This window comes from Argiope bruennichi, chromosome 7 (assembly GCF_947563725.1).
Source record: "Argiope bruennichi chromosome 7, qqArgBrue1.1, whole genome shotgun sequence".
In the NCBI taxonomy this organism is placed as follows: Eukaryota; Metazoa; Arthropoda; class Arachnida; order Araneae; family Araneidae; genus Argiope; species Argiope bruennichi.
This window is the reverse complement of record NC_079157.1, coordinates 12,004,855-12,031,007: the sequence shown is the minus strand read 5'-3', so window position 1 is coordinate 12,031,007 and position 26,153 is coordinate 12,004,855. Positions and strand designations below refer to the sequence as shown.

The 26,153-nt window shown below is 27.4% G+C and overlaps 1 protein-coding gene across 6 annotated transcripts in view; it reads right to left on the bottom strand.

The window, feature by feature from the left end:
* The window catches only part of LOC129975690 (endothelin-converting enzyme 1-like), a 333,428-nt gene that overhangs the window by 114,017 nt on the left and 193,258 nt on the right, over positions 1 to 26,153 (bottom strand). For all 6 annotated transcript variants that reach the window (XM_056088819.1, XM_056088818.1, XM_056088820.1 and 3 more), the window contains one exon: positions 6,765 to 6,830. In XM_056088819.1, the coding sequence (XP_055944794.1) occupies positions 6,765 to 6,830 (66 nt within the window). The remainder of the gene's footprint in view (positions 1 to 6,764; positions 6,831 to 26,153) is intronic.

The following is a 26,153-nucleotide window of genomic DNA, read 5'->3' as shown; positions in this document are numbered from 1 at the left end:
AGGAATCGCAGTTACGGTTTTAAATATATGTCCTTTAGGGAACTTATGGAACAATTATAGAGAACTAATGTTGCTAACACCTGGTTATTAGTTTCTAATCTAAAGGAAAGGAAATGAAGTAGAAATTGCTCTTCATATATTCCCCAATAGAACAAGTCACAAGTTGCTAAATGAGATCGTTTGGATGATATATCCTATTCAATTATACTAATATGATATATCTTAAGGTAACTGACTACGTTCGAAAGAATATTTTTGAACAATTGGATTTTTTAAAACTATTTATGGATTTTTTAAAAACTATTTATGGTTTTTAGATGTATTGCCAATTATAAACACTATAAATACAAAAAAAAAAAAATGGAAATATAATATATTTTGAGAAATAGAAAAATTTGTAGTAAATTTTAATGAAATTTAACCAAAACGGTTAACACTCTACACAAAATTGTAATGCAGCCATCTTATTTTTCTTTGTACACAAGTTATAGAATATACTGATGAATGAAATGAACCAAAATCTAAGAAACATTTTGAGATGCAAAGAAATTATGCGTAAAAATATACGTATATATATACATTTTTTTCCATAAATTTACAACTTAATTTTTCTAAAAACACCTATAAATGAAAAAGTGTTTCACCAACAATAAAACTTTTGGTTCATTTCATTGCCCACAGTGTTTAAAACACACGCAATTTTTATGTAAATACCTCTATTAGTTTTTGAGATATCATGTTAACGGTGGATAATTTTTATGAAAATTAAAGTTTGAGAAAATTGAAGTTAAATAATTTTTTAGCTAATATTTTTCTTTAAAATTCTCCTGGATGATAGGTCAGATCTCCCTTTTCCTAGAAAATACTATTTTGGAAAGAGGAAAGCCTGAACTACAAGAAATAATAATAAAAAAGGAACTCGCCAATGTGGTCGATAACCAGAGTTTTCAACGTAGTCGGATACCTTAATATACCCTATTCTATTATCTGAACCACCTAAGGCCACCTTATCCCTTACCAACTTGTTGTAATTCGCATTTGTGCAGAAAAGCCTGATACCTATTTGTATTTACATTGGTAAACACTTACATGGGTGTATACTGGAAATTTTCGGAACAATTGTTAGAATAAATTAGAAAAAAAATATATAACTGCCTGTCCATTGATAGTTTTGAAACTATTTTGAATTTAAGAGATAAGTTATATGTTTATAACGACAAATTATAAAGGACATGAAGCGTGTGTTTATGTGTACATACGCGCTCATAACCGTTTATCCTAAAATTACTAAACTGGCATAAACACGCTTCGGAAGGGGAAAATGTATATTTCGGAATAATATCTTTTAATTTCAGTTAGAATTTTAATAAAATAAAAAAATAAGCAAGGTTTTAGGGTATCTCTGTGATAACTTTCTAAAATTTTAACTCACAAAAATGTTTTTGTTACTTTTTTTTAATTATCTTTTCTGTGATAATAATTTATTTAATATGTGATTTTTGCTGAATTTTTTTGTAACAATAAGTTTTATTGTTGTAATGAAATTTACACCGTTTTCATATAAATTATTTAACTGCATAATTTTCTTTTATACTCAAATTTAAAGAATGATCTGTTTTTAATCTCTTAGCGACTAATAATAAAAATGAATGTTTAAGTTTGAACGTCTCTCTGTTTGTATATATACGTTGCCACTTTACAGGCCAAATCGTTTGATTTATAGCTTTGTTTGATTTTATTAGATTTGAAGTGAAATTTACAACTCAAAATAATTTCATTTTTCGTCACAATTTATAAACAACGATTAATTTAGAAAAAAAAATGTAATAAAATTTTTTTCACTAATTTTCAATAAAAATATCTTAAAATGCGTTGTTAGGCATTGATTTCTGTTTAAATAACTGCATACAAAAATATAAATTTTTCCAAGAAAATTATATTATTTTGTCGAAAAATTTGATGAACGGAAAATTTACTGAACGTTAAAGAGTGCTTAAAATTTGTAATTTTAAATGAAAAAAGAATCTGATAAAAGTAGTGATTTTCTAGCGATTAAACTCTTGTCTATTTTATCGGGGTTGAAGTTTCAAACAATTAAAAATAAAATTCCGCTTTCGGACTCGCAATGACGCATAAACCCAACTTAGCAAACCAAAATCAAAGATCAAACGTATCTTCACCAAAATTCCATCTGTGCTGCAATTCTTCCCAAAATTAATATTTCGCATCTAATGCAACTCTTTCTCCAAAGATTACGGAATTCATTAAGGCGAAAAAGTTGGGGAACTTTTTTTTTGGAATTTCTCTGGCACAGCAATTAATTGGATGCTCCAAGAAAATTCTCCCCCTAGGCTAAACACTCCTCTTGCCTAACTTCTTGCGGCATTAGAGGAATATTAATGACTCTGAAAAGTTCTCAACAGTGCTCTTAAATCAGCAAAGACTTTGTCACATTCAGCTTAACTTTTGGGGAATTTTAATTCTCTCCAGGTCTATTGAAATAAAAAGGCAGCTGCCTAATTTACTTTGCATAGCGTTAAGTTCGATAAACTTCAAACCATCTGCCGCTGGAACTTTCAAAAGAAGTTTATGGCAGCTGCATAAAATAGAACATTCAATAATTAAAGCCTTTTTGGCAGTCAGTGTGGAATTTTATTTTTAAATGTTGTGAATGTTTGAAAGATCATTATTTTTAATTATTATCATTTAGTTGAACAGTTACAAATTTAGATATTGCTTTAAAAATGACATTTCAAATGCTACTTTCTTGTTTTACGTATTCATTTTAAAATAATGGCAATATCTCAAGAGATAATTATTCGCTTAGTAAAGCAATATAGTCAGTAATTTAATGTTTGTATTACTTAGTTTTTTAATTTTTTTAAAAATTTTGTATTTATTATGTTAATTGTAGAATTTCCTAAACAATCTAACAAATTAAAATACGTATGGCAGATTTCATTTAGAATTTAAATTGTCGTTTGCAATAAAAGTTATGAATTGGAAACTTTTATATGTCAGAACGCGAATTAAAATGTGATAAGTTAAACAATTTTTTTACAGAATGTTACAAATTTTACATTATAATTTAGAGGATAATTTTGAATTTTTGACCAGAGTTTGACTATTTCAATAACTCAGACTAACTAAGACTTTGTCAAATATGGGATCATCTTCTGGAGAGAATTTTAATTCTTTCTAGTCTATTGAAATAAAAATGCAGTTGTCTTATTTACTTTGTACAGTTCTTATGGGTTTACATTCTGCCAATTATAAACGAACAGTAGGCAGCGCATACGTAGAAAAAAACTGATTTATGTTTGCCACAATTTCATAAGATAGATTCAGGCATTCCACGCTTGGCTATAAATTGCCATTTTGGCGTCCCTGAATTTTTTCTTTTACACTGCGTAAATTCAAATGACGGATATTTACACAAAGAAACATGGTAAAATAAAATAAAAAGGTCAACATACCTAATTTTGGAAAACTATCGAAAAGAAAAGGCAAATAAAACACTATCTCGCATCAGAAAGAATAAAAAAGAAAAAACATGTAGGAATTAATCAACAAGAGATCAATTTTTTTTCACGCCAAATTCTACACACGCATTCGAATTTGTGTTTTTAAATGCCACGAATGTTTGAAAGATCATTATTTTTTAATTACTATTAATAAGTGGAACAACAAAAAATCAGATGTTTTAAAAATAACATTTCAAATGCAATTTTTTTGCTTTCAATGTTCGTTCAAAAAATTATGGCAACATGTCAAGAGAAATGTAATCGCGTAATAAAGCAAAATAATCAATAACTGCATTGTTTTATTTTTTTAATTTTGTAATTTTAATTCCATCATGGTAAATTTATTAACTTCCTAGATTACGTGACAAATTAAAATGTCAAAATTCATTGTAAGATTCAAATTATCGTCTTACAATGTTTATTATTTAGAAAGAATTATATATTAAATTGCAAATTAAAATTCCTTTTTCTTGCAAAATGTAAAAAAATTGCTACATTATAATTTCGAAGATAGTTTCTTGAATTTTGTACGAGAGTTTGACGATTTTCTGCAAAAACTTAGAGAAATATTACAATTCAATAATGATTTTTTACATAATTTTAAAATCTAAAGATTTTTCTATTTAATGATACACATTTAGTTGTCGCTTTGTTTTTCCTCAAAATGGCAGTGTTTCTAAAAATATTTATTTTTATAATTTTCAGCAATAGATTTCGTAGTTGCAATGAAGTTTTAAAAAAGTTTTCTTTATTTCATAAAATATTTAATATATAATGTTTATGGTTTAATTTTTCATACGGAATAGGTTTCAGGCTTCAATATAAGATAGTCTTTTAATAAATTTATGAATTTTTTTTTGCATTTACATTTAAGATTTAACTTCATAATCAATCAACATTTTACAAAGTATGTAAATTTTCGAATTACAACCCTTGTGAAAACGTATTTTAAGAACTTTAGCTGTTATTACTTTAGTGTTTAATAATGGTGGTGTTATTTATGCAAATGTATTGTTAAATTGCTATAACTGTTGGTGGAAATCTACTTTAGGGTACCTCTTCCCATCGCGAAGAATGCCAACTCGCCAATGCAACAAGAATGAAACATGAAAAGGAAATAACTTCACACAATTTAGTATTAGGGCTGCTAGAAAAACTACTCTACCGGATGTTTTGGCTGCCATATTGTCAGCATTACCAAAGTAAATTTCAAAGTAAAGTTGTATTTAACTAAATATGCATCGAACAGTTTATCTAGTGTATCTTTTCTGTTACTTATTTCAAATCTAAATAGCTTCCTTTTATGCTTGCGATCTCATGTTTAGTAGCAACAGGCGGGAGTAGTCTTCTTGAAACTTTCTTGCATATTTTCAGATAAATTTTTGCCGTCCTTCATCCGCATAAGAACGTGGATCTTGAGTAAGGCCAAGTATGCCTTGCATGCCATTGGCGAACATTAGGTACAAAATATTGATCTTCGGTGTGAATTAAACATTTTTACTGAAACTGTCTTATGATCCACAGCAATCTTTTTAGCAATTAATCTCAAGCATTTCGTAATATATACTTGAAAATAGAATTTTTGATTTAGATGCGTTGTTTCCTATCAAATGGAAAACCAAAACTTGACACGGAATTATATTTACACTCGCAAAAACACATACCAAATTTCGTATATTAAATTCATTGTCTTTTTGTGTCACCGCATTTACATGTTTGAAAAAGTACAGATCTACCGAAAGTTAATTACTTGACGGATATGTTTCTTAATTTAATAGTCTGTGCTTTAGATATTAAACCTACGTGCCAAATTTTATCCATCGAGTCATCTTTTTTTTTCAGTATTAACTTACATTTAGACCGATAGAATCCCACTGAATGGATTTCGATCAAAATCCATTCAGTCCGAAATATACAAATTCAGTCGCAAGCCCTTGTACCAAGTTTCATCTGCATAGCTCAAGGCTTTTTTTAATTATCTGTTCACAAACAAACATATAGGCTAATAGGTAGATAGATAGACATAAAACCAAAACTCCGTCTAGCTCAACGCATTTTTGAGTTATCTTTGGCACCTACAGACAGACATTTTCCAGAAATGTGTTTTTCGAACTAAGGGTGGTTTGAAAGGTGGAGATTCGTCGAGATCTCGCGTTCGAATTTTTTGATGACTATAATACTATCGCTATATTTCGAATTAGAGAAAGTAAAAAGGATGTTTTCTGTGCAACTGTTCTGCATCGACAAAAATTTACAAACAAAAATAATAAGAAATAAAAAATAATGAGATGTAGCAGTTATTCTATCAGCTCTTTTGGATCATAGATGGCGATGCCTGATTAGGCACTCATCCCATAGTGCATTGCGATTGTATTTCTAATAACATGATATGCTGTTCTGTTAAGGTGCGCGCGTTAATTGCTTCCTGTTGCTTCCAGTGCACGGATCATAATGATATTCATTCCACCACAGAGATATATGATTTTTTCCCCATTCTTTTATAATCACCTTGTATGTAAGTTTTAGTAATACTAAAGATGAATACAATTATCTGTATGTTGGTGTTCTGCAGATCAAGTTTATAGAGATACTAAATTTGGTAAAAAGAGAGTAAATATGCTGTGTGAAATTTCAATACATTAAAAATGAGTCGAATTTTTGATCTTTTCAGTGTAACTTCCGAAAATATTATTGCACGAAAATGAATTTTACGTCGTTTTAAAATTAAAAATATTGTCTTTCTAATAATATGAATTTAAAAGTAATGCAAGCATTTTTATAAGTGTTGGTAATTTTTACAAAACATTTTTTTTTTTGATATTTAAAATAATAGATTTGATTTTAACTAAATCAATTGAGTGTTTTATTTTCTATTGCTAGAATCTAAGGAAGGATTTGGTTTAATACTTGGGAAATTCAATTAAAAAAATAAAGTATAAGAAAGTGAAATTACAGTACCACGAAAGATAATAATAGAGTATCTTTTAAGTTTTTTAATAGCACATTGATACCATGCAACTTGATTCTATTAGATGGTTCATACACATAATAAGCAGAGCAGATGTAAGATTGCTAAAATAACGCAACATAGATATCTGTCATAATTTTAAGCTTAAAAATATTTTTTGTGGGAGTAATTATGACCATTAAGTTACGAAAAAAATTTATTTGAAAATAACTTCAACCAATATTCCAGGCGAATTAGCTGGTCGCCAAAGGCAGCTAGCTATTCAAACTTACCGGCTAAAATGCATTCTTTTGAAAGACATGTTCCGCTCGCTATTCTTTCTGCTATCCGCAATCTACCTGGAAAGAAAAAAAAATGCATTCAGGTTGTAAACATTTATTCAGTATCTGCCATGCATAAGCACAAATACACACACACACACACAAAAAACTTATTTCAATTAGCATACTAAATTGTACTTTTTATAACGTAATAATTTGATAAAAAATTTAAAATTAATTGCGATTTTATCTATATTTGTATAAATAAAAATGTATGTTTTTTTTTTTGTATATCTTTTGAATAAATATAGAGTTTTTGTCCAATTTTGACGAAATTTGTCACACGAGCTATTCAGCATAAACAAAAGTCAACTTTGGAAATTTCAAAAATTAATTAAAAATTAAGCAATGAATGTTTGTAATTATCCAGTCATATTTTTGAAAAAAATTAACTAGTATAAATAATGTTTAAACCATTTTAAAATACAAAAAAAGTACCTATTCAATGTGAAGTATCAGTTTCAGTTTCATTTAGTTTTCTCAACTTTAATAATTTTTTAAATTTCGTTCAATAGATTTTAGATTATAATAATGCTTTTCTTTTTTGGTGAAATTCAAATTGATTAAAATTTTTCCATCAAGTCATTCGAGTGCTCATTTTTGCTCATATTATATTAAGATAAAAAATTATTCTAAATTTCTTTAAAGACAATATTTAAACAAAGATAAAAAAAAATTAAACAAAAATCTGTTTATTGGAATTAACATTAAGGATTGGAATCCCTTAGCATGATTTTCACCTATGCTTTTGCTTCGTTATATATACATTTGTTTTAATTTGCAGTAGCCCGCTGATTTTAATAAATTCATGTTTTTCGAAATACTCAAATAACAAGAAATAATAAATAAATGCGTTGCACGTCAATATTGTAACAGCCAGAACAGAAAATATTCATGGTGGACAAGTTGGTCGCCAAAAGCAGCCAGTTTGAGATATATATCTTTATTAAAAAAATTTCTTTGTTTTTGATATTTATTGCACTTTAATTTTTTTTTGATATGATAATCAATGCATCACAATTTTGCAATTTATAGTATTTTGCATAATATTTACATTATGTTATGCTAATAAATGGATTCTGATTTAAAAATTAGTTTTTATTATTTGCCACTTTTCAGTCTTTCTTACATTTCATGATTAATTTTTTTATAATTGTTATAGAATCTTATTATAATTTTTTCTAAAATTCACAAGCATATGGCGCTACAAGCATTTGAATCGTATATGAATTATACTGAATCATAATGAATTTAAGTTAATTATTAATTGATGATATGAAGGTATTGAAGTATTTTATCATCATCGGGTTACACATCCATTTAGAATTTTAGAACTCAAGCTTATGAGGAAATATGCAAATATTCAGTCATAAACATGAAAAATGTCATATGAAATAAAAACAATTTTAAAAAGTAAACACAATATTAAGTGATAATGATAGTTAATAAAGAGCTTTATAAAAATTCTAAATTGCTGTCGCATATGTTTCAATTGTCCGTACGAAATTTCGCAAAAGAGTCTTTTCTAGTTCTACAACATTTCTGTATTAAAAGTAATTTTCAAAATATGCAATGTCACTAAAAACACATTTGAAGTAATTACACTCGGACCCTCTTTCTAAGGTGAACGTTCATGTATAGAAAATCTCTATATATCGAGCATTTTCGAGAAATTTATGATTTTTAGGAAATAAGTTTCTGTGTATCAATTTTTTTAAACTAAAACAGAAGGAAAAAAAGAAAAGAAAAGAAAAGAAAAACCTTAGAAAAGATTTTTTTTATTCAATTGTGGCTAATAATCACATCATTCGAGACATATTAAATGATTGATTTGATAAAGATGAAAGAATTGATAGTGGTAGTAAAATTAATTAATTCATGGCATTCTAATTTGTTCCATAGATCTAGAGATTTATTTTCAACGTTTTTTAGTAACGAAGTGATTTTTAATCTTCGAAATAAAGGTGGATTTTATCTTGAAATGGCTTTGACAAAATGTTTAGATAGACAATAGGGAATATTTTATCAAAAATAGATTTAAAAAAATAATTTCGTAGCTTTGTAAGTATGTACTTTTATATTTTAATAGATTTACCCTTTACCAAATGGCTTATGTATCTATGCAATTTTTAAAAAAAATGTCTTTGACTGTTTAATGTTTAAATTAACATATATTGTTGGATTTAATAAAAAAAATTTGGAATGGAATTTTTAAAAATTCAATCTTAAAAGAACTTTTAATTTTTGCGATACAAATTCTATTGATCCTTAATTCATTGTAATTTTAATCAAATTGAAAATCGCTTTTATTTAAAGACCATTTTAGAATATTTATTGGTAAATATGGATACAAAATGAAATTACTTCATTTAATTATTAACACTTAATTTAATTCATATAAGTATTAATACTTATATTAAATCATACCGTTATCGAATTAATAGTTATAAAACATTTTTACAAGTTTATGGCATTTTTTAAATAATTAAAATAATTTTTCAGCCATTTAATAGCTGTTTAAACTTTCTATACGAGCGAATGCTTTTTTATATTCGTCCATTATTGTTTTAAATAATAATATATCTAGATAGGGATAATATCTTTTTTCTGTCCTAAATCAAGTTTATAAAACTCTGTAATATGTATTTCATTATTACGAATAATTTTAAATTTGTATGTGTTCATTTAAGAGAAATTTCTCTAATAAGTTAAAGATTTTTGAAGGTTAAATTCTATGAAACCGTGATAACATTATATTTATAAAACTTTTATTTAAATATTCTTTATATGAGATAATTTTACTGGGTTTTCAAATATTTTATAAAAGGTTTAGAAATATATTTAGAAATAAACCTTTTAAGCGTATACTTTGATTACATGAAAAGACAAAATCGAAGTCTTATTAAATTCTAAAATATTTTCCTGAATATTGAAAAACATATTTTTATTTTTCTTATCTTTTTGAAATGCGATAGGAATTTTAATCTCGGCAAAATGAAACAATTTCTTACGCTTTTTTAAAAATTTTTTTATCAAAGAGAAAAGAAATTTTTGCTCCTCTTTCCAATTCAAAAGCACAAATTCGGGATTGCGCTCGAGTGACTGCACACGCGACGCTGAAAAAGAATTAAGTATTCATTTATTTTCCATTACTTTCCCATAAGTAGGTTTAAAGAAAGATTTTCCTCATTCAATACTGATAACCATGAAAACAGATGCAGCAGTCGTAATAACATTTGCCCCGACGACTTGAAGCCCGAAAGTAAAAACAAAACACAATTCGCGCAGGAAGAAGAAAAAGCAAACAATTTTTTTTCCTTTGTATTTTTTTATTATTTTTTTGTTCTTCTCCGTGAGATGAGAAATGAACAAATCGAAAAATTTCATTCGTGTGTTACAATGTTACTTTTTCTTCTATTCTTTTATTGTTTTTTTCCCGCCTTGCAACTCCTTCATCGTGTGGTCGCGATAAGAAAAAAAGTGTTTTCTTTGACAAATATCAAATTCGCAATTTCTTTCGAAGGGATTTGAATTACCTGAGTTGAGTAAAAAGTTATCTTCTTTCCGCTCTAGTAGTTTTTTTTCTCGATGTTTGTGTTCGTTTTTTTCCCTTGAAGAAAGCGATGAAGCGACGATTACCTTATAATATTAATTTTATCGCTCGTGTGAAAAGTTGTTTGAAGTCTGAGTTCTAACCATTTTATTGAAAGTTTTCATTCTGAATACATTGATAAAATAAGAAGCTTTAAATGAAAATAAAAAAGAGAATGATTGAAATTCTCTTGCACTACAGTTAAAGTTAAAACATAATTTCTTTTCTTTAAGCTAAGTTTAAGCTCTTTTCTTAAGCTAAGCTTTTTATTCGCTAAACGATATATTTTCGTGCTGCATACAATTTGCGAGATAAAGTAAGTTGTATCCTACTTTGAGTTTAACGCATGGTTTCAATTCAAAGCTGCGATTTGAGTTAACTTAAAATTAGTTTTTCAAATAATATGCTAGTTATTTTTAAAATATTTTAAACCCGAATATTTATTGATTGATATTTGTTGCGTTTTTTGCGCTTCCAACATTTTTTAAAAAATTTTATTTTGCTATTCTCAATAAAAATTTTACAACGAAGTTAAATTTTTTATATAATTTTTTTCACTTTATTCTGCAAATTGTTTAGTATTTTTTAAGTATATAGTTTGTAAAGCAAGTTACATTTGAGTTCAATACATGATAAAGAGGCTATGAATAGGTTGTTTTCATGCTTAAAAAAGCATTATGTCTAAAACTTTGCGTATAATTAAGTGAACATACAAAATGTATACATTTCATGGAATGCAATTTTACAATCTTTAATAAATTTTAATAAATTTATTACAAACGATATTTAATTGAGAATTTATATCTATATTAAATAATATATTCTTCATAACTGAAGTCTAATACATGAAAATATTGTCAGAGTAAAAAAAGTGAAAATGTTGGGAAATGGCAAAAAGAGGTTTGGATTTGTCCGTAGGGACATTATACATGTAGTTCTCCGCCATTAACGCTTAACTCGCCCTTTGAACTATTTAAAGGACATAATAATATAGAGGAGCATTTCATGCCGATCCAATTGTGGATATTTCTAATTAGGCAAACTAGGCCACTGCCTAAGGTCCCTGGACTAAAGCGAATAGCTGACCAGTAGATAAAAAAAATGCCGTCAACCAATACTTTCATAAATAAATTTTTAAAAAGACGAAAAAAATTTTATTATAAATTACAACAACTATAATCTATGCACATATTAAGTTGTTAAAATCATAAAGTAAAGTATCAGTAATTCATTTTTATAACCTGAACAATTAATAATTCATTAATTGTACAGGTTATTTTGCCTTAAATAGGTCTTGTAAAAAATGTATATTTTTTTACTTCAAAACCTTATATATCCTTTATAATTCATAAAAATAATTAAATGTTTGTTTATATGTAAGGAAATCATTAACTATTACTTATAACTAATTTTTCATGCATTTTATGTTATTAATTTTATTTTTCTGGGGGATCCATATTAAAAGATAAATAAATTGAAACATATATATTTTCACAAATCTATTAAAATCAACATATTACTTACATAAATCATTCACTTATGCATTAAGTTAAAAATTCATTGAAATGTAAAAATAAATTCTTCAATATTAAAACAAAGGTCTAGTGACACAAAATGCCTAAATTTGACACTATGTTTATCATATTATAACACATTGCTTAGTTTACAATTTAATAGTGGAAGCAATGTTTAAATATTTATATTTTTTTTTCTTTAAATGTTTACATTTTTTAAATATTTACATTTTTTAAATGTTTACACTTTTTAAATAATTACATTTTTTTTTCTTTAAATGTTTACATTTTTAAAACATTTAAATTTTTTTTAATGTTTATATTTTTTAAATATTTACATTATTTAAAAATTTACATTAATACAAACAATATTTAAATATTTATATTTTTTTCTTTACATTTTTGTTTTTAAATTCACACAAGCAGATTTAAAAATTTAGTTTCTGTATTACAAAGTATCAATTTTACTATCTAAAAACGTACACTCAATATCCTTGATGTAATATTTCAATCAGTAAATTATTATATTACAACTAATCCCATAAAAATTTATTCTAAAAGATAATTTTCTTAGTCTTAGTGCGAGAAAAACCAGCTTAGCAAATTATGTCTAACTGTACGTACACTTCTACAAATTCAATTTACTCTGTTGAGTTGCCAGCAAATTAATTTTAGTTATTTGTTATGATCACAAATTCTGTTCCCCAAAAATCCTATTACTGCTCGGCAAGTAATTAGGTTCGGCTCTTTTTACATTTACTTCGACTGAAGCAAAGTTGCGAATTCCAATTATAAGCAATTTCCGCTGCACAAACTGTTAAGATTCAGCAAACATAATTGAATCATCGCCAAGGCGTGTTGTAACTTTGTAGGACAATGAAAATGAAAGACACATCGAAGAACTAAAAAAAAATATTTCCGATAATTTCGGTAAATCACTGCTTCAAAAAACTCAATTGCCGCCATTTAATCGACAGTTTAGTCCAATAAATCAGCGTCAGAACAAGAAAATGGCGCCGGAAACATAAATCAGCGAATGAAAATTAATGGCTCTCTAAATGACGTTAAATATCTGTTTTCGATTCGGCGCAGGAAATCGTCTGCGTTGCATAGTCGGCAATTTCATTTCATTTGCTGCTGCCAGCAATATTGAATTAAGGTAAACGCATTCGGCATTCCTTTTTTTGTGTTAGAATTCTAATATTTTGTGAGAAGAGTGAAAAAGATACGACTTATAACGAAATAATTTAATTCATATTTCGTGAATTTAGTTTTCCTGTATAGGTTTTGTTTTAACTGCAATAAAAGATTAAAAATGTTAATTATTTCCATCCCTGCTTTTATTATTAAACGAACCCTGAAGCATTTTAGTTTAAAAAATAATTACAGAATGTAATTGGCTGATGTTTTCGAAACAACTATTAGTTTTTTACTTATCGTTACAAACTAATTAATTTCCTGTTACTTATTGGCAATTATTTCTTCGTTTTCATAGCATCTACGTTAGCGTTATTTGATTTCAAATTATCATTGACTGCGCAAACATTGGAGCGTTCACATTTTGTTCCTTAATGAAGATCCTTTGTTCTTCCTATCTCTATATGAATGCATTAAATTTGACATTTTTTAGTCCATTTAATGGAAATCTTTTAGTTCAACGTTGTAAAAGTCTTTGATGTTTTCTTTTTTCTTTGTAGATAACGTTCTTTTATTCCTACTTGCACTTAATAATATATATTAGTTTACTGTAAGTCTGTAATTCCATAAACTATAATTTAATATTTACAGATCTCGATATCCAATGCAGGATTTCTTATTAACCAAACTAGGCAACGATATAAAGAAACAATTTGTGGATATTTAACCTTTAATTTACAAATGATCCGAGAGTAGGAACTGGGAGAGGAAATATAAGTACAATTTGATACCATTTGCATTGTTCAAATTACTATTAGAACCTTTAATTAAATTTCATCTCAGTTTTCTATGCTATCGCGTAAAAATGCATTATTAATTTATATAATGAATTATATTAAATATGTATTTACTTATCTAAGAAGTCTAATGGGATAAGAGGGCTCAAAAAGAAGAATATAAGATGAGAATTTAAGTGTAACAATCATTAGCGTTGAGGCAAATTATTTTTTTTTCTGAATCGAACCAAAAACAAAGAAGTATGCAAAGAGGAAACACTACAATCGTCAACACATTAGTTCTCGAGAATTTTAAGAATCTCTATGTTTCAAACTTCTCTGAATCGAAAAATTACCTTTTTGAATTATGTCTATATTTCTGGCTGCAAGCATGCAATGGAACTTTGAACTAGATGGATGAAATTATGAAATTTGGTATGAAGTCTTTTCAACAAATGTGCAGATTTCTATCAAATTTTGAAAGAAATCGATTGAGAGGAAGTTTGTCCAATTGCATGTCAGAGTGCAAGTGAATGGATAACCGCAAATCCTAAATTTCTAACTAACATAATTTGATGCATGATTTTAGCATCTAAGGGGTAGATACGTTTCGAAATATTAATCAACTGGTCAAAGGATTTCTCGTCTGTTTATCTGTACATTTTTTGGTGCTTAAAAGACATACATCAGAAATGAGATAAAGGATATTTTGTATGTCTTTCTAAAATTGTAATTCTGTATCATATTTTGTTTCAGAAAAAGCCTCCAAAATGTATATATATATTTTTTTCTGTATATGAAACTCAGAAAGCTAATTTGTCAGATTCTGAAGATAAAAATCTGAGCATTTCACGACTTGATTCCACAATTATTCGAGGAAGGTGATTACTCCTTTTTATTATGGTATAATATTTTTCCACATAAAATTTTGGAACAAAGTGGCAAAGTGCTTTTTCACCAAGTTTTTTTGTTCATTTTTTCTTGTACTTTTTCTTGATAAAATTACTAATATTATTAACATTAATTCGAGGTCCACAATATTTTCCATTTTTAAAAATCTTTTCTACCAATAATCAGAATTATAGCAATGAAACTAAATACTTTTATTCTCATACTCATCCCCTTTCTCTTTTTTTACAAAAAGTTGATTTAAAAAGCAATATAGGCTAGAATATACAAGCTAGCCTGTATCCTGGCCTAGGGGTAGGGCGTCTTCTCTTTGATTTGAGCGTCCCAGTTTCGAGTCCTGGTTCGGGCTAGTTTGTTTTATACTCTGTGTTTATCTGAGAGGGGTGTGAAAGAGACCTCCTGTAAAAGTGGTTGTGCTTGTGAGTGTCATCTTCATATGAGATAAAGTCAGATTTCTGCCCTTGGGAGCTCAGCGTCCTTTACCCTCAGAAGCAACTGCACCCCTCTTTCAACGATCTCTTGTCTTGGTTTGAATTAGTGTTCAACCCAAGGGGGAAAAGTAACAACATATATAAGTTGAAAAAATCATTTGCATTATATCCGAATTAACATTACGCCCAATCAATTCCGATCCGTTCTGAGGCACATGAATATGAAAAAACCAGACCGCCGCGACAGCATTAGCGGGAACTGAAGTTGAATTCTAATGGTCATCAACGGCCACGGTACGACCCCTCCTGTAGAAGGTATATCCCTCATCGGAAGGGAGTATCTGACCCCACACCATTTCTGTAACCCACCCATGTGACGAGAACCAACCACCATACCGGAAAGTTCTTATCATCATATCTGAGATATACTCCCAGTGGGGAAATTAAGCTCAGAATGTCGAACGAATTTTTTGGAAGAAAATAATAAAGGTGTTTTTCTGATATTTTTTTGATAGCATTATTCAATATATTTTCGTGCTAAACAATGCTATGAAATCACAGTATATTAAAAAAGAACTTTAGCACATGAAAGATTCCAACGTGTTTCAGCATGTTTGTTGATGTCTGAAAATTCCTTTGAACTTTATTATTTATTGTTATTAAATTAAATAATATAATTCAATTCTGTATATGTTACCGTTAGAGCTCGAAAGCCGTTAATCTGCAGGTTAACTGATTTCACCGTTAAAGTGCGGAATCAAGAGCTTACCGCATTTTAACTAGGTAACGTGCACATTAGCGGTTTCCCTATCGTTTAGGTTCAAAAGTTTGTCTCATTTCCATTTTCCTACTCCCCCCCCCCCCTCTCCCACCATTTTTAGTTTGGTGTCGTCAGCGTCTGCCTGTCGCCGATTATTTTTATTTCTCATCATATACGTAGGTTTCCGGTGCGTAGCATGGCTAATTTTGTTTCTAAATTCGTTTCTGCTCGTTAGAGCGTGAATTTCCATTGTGATATTTTGAAAGCAGAAATTTTTTTATTTTAAGAAGATTAATTAATTAATTATTAATTTAATTAAAAGCATATTTTAAAAAAAATCAGGACATTAGTTGATTCTGTCAATTAGGGTGTTGATTGTTCGATTGTATTAACTTGATTCTTCAGATAACAAAAAATAAATAAATAACATACAATTTAAGCGCACAGAAACGTAACTGTTGTTCCAGCAAAGATTTTATTTTCACTTTAAACTATTAAGTAATGGGTAACTAAACTATTAAGTAACTGTTATTTAAACTATTAAGTAATTATCAAGTAATGTGCAGATTATCTAGGTAATTCGCAGATTACCTAGGTAATTTGAGAATTGAAAAAATTCCAGCACTTCAGCGGCACTTTTTATCCCCCTAGTTAATGTGCAGATTTGCTAGAAAATCTGCAGATTAACTGATTTTTGTACTTTAGCAGTACTATAAAGTAATAAAGATATGGAGACGAATTTTCAATTGCATATTTGAAATTTATTTTATTTTTCGTCTTAAGAATGAATGCATACTGCCTATATGATGGCGGATAATAAACAGAAAAAATAATTTTACCACTTAAAGATTTCAGAGCTTGAAAATTTAAAATTCTAAATTGATGAATTAAATGAATTTATTTTGATTGACAGAATTGAAACATTAATTTATGATGGAATCTTAATCTCATATTAGATTTAAAAAAATAATTTGTCACATATAACACATATTTCCAACTGAGTTAAATTTTATGCATTTTATGATTAAGACTAAAAAATATAATTATAATCGAATTCAGAAGAAATTTGTCCGTTTATGAATTGCAGCATATTACTTTCATGACGGCAGACGATCAATAGAAAAAAAAATTATCAATTTTACTGCTTGTAGATATTTAAATCTCAAAACCAATGAACCAAATGAATTTTTATTGATTGTCATAATCAAAATATCAATTTATACTTGGATCATAACATGACTAAATGTAACTCTCGTGTTAGAATTTCAAAAATTAATTTATCACATAGTGCATGCATACTTCTAATTGAATTACAATTTTATAGATTCATGATTAAGGTGAAGAGATATAATTATAATAAAATTCAGAAGAAATTAGTCATCTTATGAATTACAGAATATTACAGCAGACGATAAAAAGTAAAAAATAATGAATTTTACAACTTTATGCCATTATATTTAAAACTTAAAACTGGCGAACCAAATGAATTTGTATTGATTGATAGGAGCAAAATATCAATTTATGATTGGATCATAACATTAATGTATACTCTTATGTTAAAATTAAAAAAAAATTATAACATACATGCGTATTTCCAATTGAATTACATGTTATAGACTCATGATTAAAATGAAGAAATGCAATTATAATCGAATTCAGAATAAATTTGCCGTTTTATGAATTACAAAATATTAACTTATGACGGCAGACGATAAATAGTACAAATAATTTAGTTTATAAATTTAAAATATTATTTAAATCTCTAAATGGGTGAACAACAAAATGAATTTGTATTAATTGACAAAATAAAAATAAATACGATTGGATCATAAATGGCTGCATGCATACTTTCGTGTTAGAAATTAAAAAAAAAATTATAGCATACTTATATTTTTTAATTGAGATGATTATTATTGATTTATAGTTAAAACTAAGAAATATAATTATAATCGATTTCAGCAAAGTAATAAAGTCTGTTTCGATAAATGCGAGTACAGTTTTCTGATATAAAAAATTGATATGGATACATTTAATGTATTGCTATTTCAAAGAATATTATTTTAATTTGAATTATTCAGATATATTTATTAGTATTATTTGATATTTCAAAGTTTTTTAAATACTACTTTTAATAATAAATGCATAATAATTGCAGCAAGAATAATTACGTCGCCGTTTTGTGAAACGCTTTAAAACAGCTGATTCGATAATAAATCAAATGCTACCCTAAAAATAAGAATTAAACCGGACTCAAAACCTGTAAAAATAATACGAACATTCCGAACATATCCTTTTGATATCTCTTAAAAACAACCATAAACCCTCTGCCTTAAAATCATGGTATTGCGGCTTTTATCGCTCAGTTTCCTCCTAGACAAGCTTCATTTAAAATATTTACAATCGTCGTACGGATATAAAGAGTAACACACAGTAAACACAAAAACGAAAACCATTTCAATGATCTGCGAGGAAACTATCCCACTGATGGGAGGCGAGGGGTTTTCCTTAACTCGTTAAGGGGACGTAAACACTGCTTAAGCACCGTAAGCAGGCTGCGCACGTGCCAACTGGACTCTGGGGAATTGACAAGCGGAAGATACTTATCAGTGAATGGCAACATAAGCGGAAAGGAGAGAGAAAAAAAAAAACAGTAGTTGTAGTAAATAAAGTGGATGAAGAAGTCAGGTAGCCTGAATTCGTGATTTGCCAACCGGGAATTTCTTATCCTTAGCTAAGCCTTATTTAATCATTAATTCGAAGAGGATATTGTATTGGAGATTCTGGAGATTGCCAATCTTGGATTTTTCTTTGGTTATCACAAAGATATTTAGAGAATTGAGTAAATGGTAGACACCGATTAATCGGGTAAGTGGAAGTTAGTTAGAAAAGAAAACATATCTTCGGACTGTTTGGAAATCTTTCACGATAAATGATTAGATTTGTAAAATCTTTTAAAAAATGATATATAAAATATATTTACAGAGCTAAATATCTGAAATCATTTTAAAATGTCATAATTAAAAAAAAATTTAACTATAATTATCAGTTTTTGAAAAAATCTGCTTACCTAATAAAAATTTAGCAAAATTTTCAATGTTAAGGAAATAGTGAGAAATATTTTAAAAAAAAGAGGAATATTTAATTTTTATTTCTCTTGTTTACTTTTTATACTATTTAGCATGATATAATATAGCAAATGAATGGATTCTAATATAATAAAGGAACATTTTATTACAAATAGATCATGATTTTAATAAGTGAATATTTTATGAATGTTCAAATTTGTCTCTTTTTATTTTTTTTAATCCAAATTATTCAATGCTTTAAACTGAAAGCAATAGTAAAATGGGACTAATTATATATATATATATATATATATATATATATATATATATATATATATATATATATATATATATATATATATATATACTGTATATTTTTAATTAAAATTTATCTGCATTAAGTATTTACTATATTGCTGATACAAATGTTAAAAAATCTGTCATTATTTCCCTTATTATTAGAATATAATCAGTTATTTTAAGTGTTTTAATTTTTTCAAATATAATTTCTCTTTTTATTTTGAAAAATATTATTCGAAAAATATTTCCATAAAAGAATGTGTAAAATGGGACTAATTAAAGCTATTTGCAGTATATTTTAAATTAAAAATAATATGCAGTAAGCATTTACTATTTTACTGATATAAATGTTTAAAAGATTATTTCTCTTATGATTGGAATATAATGAATTATTTTAAGATTTTTAAATTTTTTTCTCATATAATTTCTTTTTTTTTATTTTGAAAAAGATAATTCCAAAACAATTCCATAAACGGATTAAAATGATAAACTACCCATACGACCTGCGCTCTAATTAAAGTGATATTCATCTTCCCCCTTTTAGAAATAATGTGTACCTGTAAGAAGGTCATGACAATTCAGCAAATAAGATTTCTGTATTTTCTAGAATAAAGAAAAATATATGTTATATATCTTCTATATTTTTTCAACCCATTGAAATCAAAATTTGGGACCAAACTGCAATTTTAGTTACAAGATATCATACCAAATTTCACTTATCTATGACGCTGCTCTTTTGAGTTATCGTGTTTATACACGCTTGAATAAACAGACAAGCAGACGATAAATGCGCTGAAAAATTTTGTTTCAAATTTGATACGATTTGACATTTCCGATATTATAACTGTGCAGGAAGTGTTATTTATCAAGCTCTTCATGTTTACATGCAAGTAAAAGTACAAGCAGACAGGCGGCCAATCCCTTGACAGATTTGATTCTAAATACGATATACATCTACATTTTAGAAGTTAGCTATCTAGCTTTTTAAGTTTTGAAGTGACCTTGTTCACTTGCACTCAGACAGACAGACAGACTTATTGAGAATGGGTTTCATTCAAAATGTGATACAAATATCAAAAAATTAATTTAAAAATCAAGTACCTTTTAAATCAAGTAAAATCAAGTCCTTTTGAGTTGCTGCTTTCACTGATTGTGAGACAGCTATCCGTTCTCATACACTCTGTGAAAAATTATTATTCCATTCCCCATATTTATACATATATCAGTTATTTATTACATATATACTTAGACAAATATCGGATATTTGTTACACATATATTCACATATCAAATATTTGTTACACATATATTCACTTATCAGATATTTGTTACACATATATATACATATATCAGAGGTTTGTTACACATATATACACATATCAGATGTTTGTTACACATATATACACATATCAGATATTTATTACACATGCGTGCTCAGAATCCCTTTGATAAGAGATTTGGGCTTCATTATATAGTTAAAAAAACATGTACTTGTGTATTATTAGCAACTGACATTGATGAACAATAATTACCAAAGATCCTTTTAACTTGCGATTTTTGGAGATCGATCGATGGAGACATGAAAATCGAATATGAATTTTGGATACATTTCTTGCGATCGATTAAAATTGAAATTTGATACTGCATTACAAGATCCCCTACCAAATTTCATTTATTTAAATCATTACGTTTACACGCATGCAAAAGAACAAACTAACAGACTATCAACTCTTTGACCGATTTGATTCAAATTTTAATATAAAGCTACCCTTTATAGGTTACATCTGCCAACTAAATTTTATCTATCTAGCTCTGTGCTGTAGTAGTTACCGTGTTCATCCATTCTCAGATAACCCGAAACAGATTTCTTCTTGATAAATCTCTTAAATTATATAGAAATATACAATTTCAGTGTAAGGCTCATATACCAAATTTCATGCGCTTAACTTAAAGCATTTTTCAACTATCGTATTCACAGAAGATAGAGCAATACTTAGGCAAACGGACATTATTCCAAAAACGTGTCTTTTGAATTCGAAGAGTTCTGGAACATATAAATTCATCCAAATCTCGAGGTCGTACTTTTAGACGATTTGCATTTTTTTCTCTTTGTGTATAAGAAGCTTTTTAATCCAAAAATTCTTTCTAATTCTTTGTGTATAAGAAGCTTTCTATTCTTAAAATGAATAAACATAATAGCTTACCACTTCGTCCAGTTATCTCTATATGATGACAATGTTCGGATGACGAAAAAGTATCATCCTGACCTACTCAAAAGTGTCCAGAGATGCTGTCTGATAAATACATATTACAGACACGAATTACAAATTAATCATCCCCGGAATTTACACCAACATTTTACGTGAGAAATGCGACCATTATCGAAATGTGTACAATAGGACACAACCATCATTACTATATTTAAGGAAATAAGATCCGGTTTATTTATACGATGACTTCCCATCCTCGTGAATCTATTTTCTACGTGAATGAAGGTAGGTTTACATTCGACCAGTTATAAGACGGCCAGTAAGACAACGCATGCTCATAAAGGGACTGATTTATGTTTGCCATAATTTCATAACACAGATACAGGCCTTCCCTGCTTGACCATAAATTGCCGTTTTGGCGTCCCTTGAATTTTTCTTTTCACTGCGTATCGTATTGAAATGACGGATATTTACGCAAAGAAACATAGTAAAATAAAAAAGAAAGGTCAACATACCTAAATTTGGAAAATCATAGAAAAAAAAAGGCAAGTAAAATAATAAAAAAAGAGAAAAAAATGCTGGAATTAATCTATGATAAGTGATAAATTTTTTTACGCCAGAAAAAAGTCAAATTCTACAAACTCTTCAGCAGTAAGGTAAAAAAAAAAAAAAAAAAAAAATTGCAATGCAGCGACATGGTGTCCCATCGGGACAAGTTCTTGCCATTGATAGAACAGCATTTTCCAGCCTTTCTACGCATGCGCTGCTGCAGGCCGTCTTCTAACTGGCCGAGTGTAAATACACATCAAATCGCAACATTTTATTGATATCTCCTTAACTCAGTTTTTGGTCAAATTATTGAACGAGAGAAAAATAATGATATAAAACGTAATAATGAACATGTTTAAAATAAAAGTGGCCATAACAAAAGGAGAGCAAATCATCGTCTGTTATGTGCACAGTAAAGATTCGTATCAAACATTTTCAGTCTTCTACAAATATACAATATACAGGTCTGATGAAATTGCCCGAGTAATTTCTCCTCAAGATTATTAAGTAGTATTAAAAATATTTCAGAATTAAATTAAAATACTTTTTTAACAAATTATAATCTTATTATATTTTCAAATATTTATTGTTCAATATTTTAGGACAATAAATATTTATTGTTCTAAAGATTTAAGAACAACAATCGCTGCCATTGCCATCCTATTTTGTAATATCTCCAGAAATCATCTCGTTGAGCGAACGCTTGTGACTCATGCTACGGCTGCTAGTGCCTGCAGTGGTTTAATTCAAAACGAATAAAAACTCCAAAAAAAACTATTTTTATTACATAGTTATTATTTATGTTCATTCAGTAAATAAATGTGTTCGGTTGCTGGAATTTCATGGAATTTTTTTTAAAATCATATGCAGAGTAACGGCCTTCTATGTCTTTCCATTATATCTTCAGTAGGATACCTAGATAAAGAATTTGAATTTTATCGTTATAAGCCGATCGCCAAATATGATTAAAAATGGCACGACGATGAGTTTTTTTCTCTTTCAAAATGAATTTAAGAATTGCCAGGAATTCATTAATATGCCTCACAAGATTTTTATGGAATCGAATAGTTCCATAAAAAAATAAATTTGATGATTATATGATTAATTAAAATACCTTTCAACGCGATATTAAAAATTCGTTTATAACCGGAATTCTGATATGGAATTGCTTAAGGGATATGAATTTTCCAGATATCAATTGTTTTTTTCATTACTACACTCGAATTTTTGTTTTCAATCAAAGATTCGATGTAAATACAATAACTATATCGTTTTCATTTAATTTATTTTCATTTATTTAAACGAAGTGCATTCTACAGAAATTATAGAGTTGCATAGACACGAACATCAACACATCAAAGTATTTAAAAGCTGTAAGAGTCAGAATATTCATAGAAAACATATTAATTTTTATTACATACTAGCCGCCTTTGTCGACCAGCCGGTTCGCCAATCTTAATGTTCGTTTAAATTTTAATAATTAAATATTTTACACAATTCCTACTTTAATTGATAATTATAACAACTTCAAAATTTTGATAGTTATATAATTCACTCCTAATATTATAAAGGGCTTCAGTCATAACGTAATATGTATCTCTCTAATTTTTTGTTAGCTCTCGTAGAATTTATGCTTTAAATTAAAGTGGAAAGAATTAATCTGGAAATAATATAATAATATTTTTTTACTGAAACAAAGCATTTTTTTATAATATGATTACTGATAACCGTGTCACTGAGCGTTTAAACTTTATGGGCAGTAAAGAATATCTTTCTTAATTTATGCTATATCTCAAGAATTTGTCAACAAAATTTTCTCAGATTCATTATGAACAGATCAATTCATTAACAATGTTTAATTTTAAATGCATCAAACACTAAGAAAATAAAATGAATCGTTTAAAATAATCGGTCTAAAACAGGTTTAAAAAAACTATTTAAAAAACGATATACTTGAAACTATATGCATATACAAAAAATATATAACTAACATAAATACAATTTAATTACAAAAGCATGCAACTAATCTAAAAATATTTTAAATCAAGTATCATCCGTTGATAATATTGTCAACAATCAGAACACAATGCGCATGCGTGAATTTTCAACGCCAGTTATGGTAACGTAAATGCGTGAATTTTTCTACGCCAGTTGAGGTAACGCTATGCAGATTAGAAATTTTTAATTTTATTTATTCTGTGTTATTTTAATTCAAAAGTACTTCAGAATGAATCTGAAAGATCGGTTAATTAACAATGTTTAATTTTAAATGCATGAAACATTAAGAAAATAAACAGAATCGTTTGAAATAATCTGCCGAAAAATGTTAACCCTAGCCTCATTACTGTTGGGAAAAAAAAAAACTGAAGCCTTACTCATTTGGCGTTGGGGAAAATGAAAAGATTTTTTTGGCGGGAAAATTAGTTTTTTATTAATAATCAAAATTTTAATTAAAAATTCAAAAAAAGGGACCCCAGGTGCACATTCCGACCTCTAAGGTATACATGTACCAAATTTGGTAGCTGTAGGTGAAATGGTCTTTTCTGTAGAGCGCCAACACACACACAAAGACACACACACACACATTGAACTTTATATAAGTATAGATTAAATTTCAAACATCTTAAAAAACAATCAAATGGCAACATCAGTCAATTGATTAATTTAAATGCAAAAACTTTTTTTTAATCTTTGAAAACGATGCTGCACATTAAAAAAAATGTAAGCACTGTATTTAAAAATAATTATTTAGAATTTATAAGCTGTGAAATGTAATTTTAAAAATATTAAAAAGGATTGGAAACTTTATAAAATTTAATAAGATTTATATAAATAGAGAGTATTGAAATTTCACAAACTCATTTTGGAATAAATTCTTATTTCTGAAATTTCTAGTTATATAGCAAATTGAATATAGTTAAATATGTTATGCAGGCAATCATATGATTGCCTGCATAGGAAATAAAATTGAAAACTTTATAAAATTTAATAACATTTACATAAAGAGAAAATATTGAAATTTTATAAATTCATTCTAGAATAAATTATTACTCCTGAAATTTCTAGTCAATATAGCAAATTGAATATAGTTAAAAATTATGTTATGCAGTCAATCATATGATTGACTGCATATGAAATAAAATTGAAAACTTTATAAAATTTAATAACATTTACATAAAGAGAAAATATTGAAATTTTATAAATTCATTCTAGAATAAATTATTACTCCTGAAATTTCTAGTCAATATAGCAAATTGAATATAGTTAAAAATTATGTTATGCAGTCAATCATATGATTGACTGCATATGAAATAAAATTGAAAACTTTATAAAATTTAATAACATTTACATAAAGAGAAAATATTGAAATTTTATAAATTCATTCTAGAATAAATTATTACTCCTGAAATTTCTAGTCAATATAGCAAATTGAATATAGTTAAAAATTATGTTATGCAGTCAATCATATGATTGACTGCATATGAAATAAAATTGAAAACTTTATAAAATTTAATAACATTTACATAAAGAGAAAATATTGAAATTTTATAAATTCATTCTAGAATAAATTATTACTCCTGAAATTTCTAGTCAATATAGCAAATTGAATATAGTTAAAAATTATGTTATGCAGTCAATCATATGATTGACTGCATATGAAATAAAATTGAAAACTTTATAAAATTTAATAACATTTACATAAAGAGAAAATATTGAAATTTTTTAAATTCATTCTAGAATAAATTATTACTCCTGAAATTTCTAGTCAATATAGCAAATTGAATATAGTTAAAAATTATGTTATGCAGTCAATCATATGATTGACTGCATATGAAATAAAATTGAAAACTTTATAAAATTTAATAACATTTACATAAAGAGAAGATATTGAAATTTCTCAAATCCATTCTGGAATAAGTTCTTATTTCTGAAATTTCTGGTAAATACTTAATATATAATATAGTTAAATTTGCAATCCAGTCAGTAACATGATTGACTGTGTATGAAAGATGATTACAACTTTATAAAATTTAATAAGATTTAGATACCTAGAAAGTACTGAAATTTTACAAGCCCATTCCAATAATTATTCCAATTC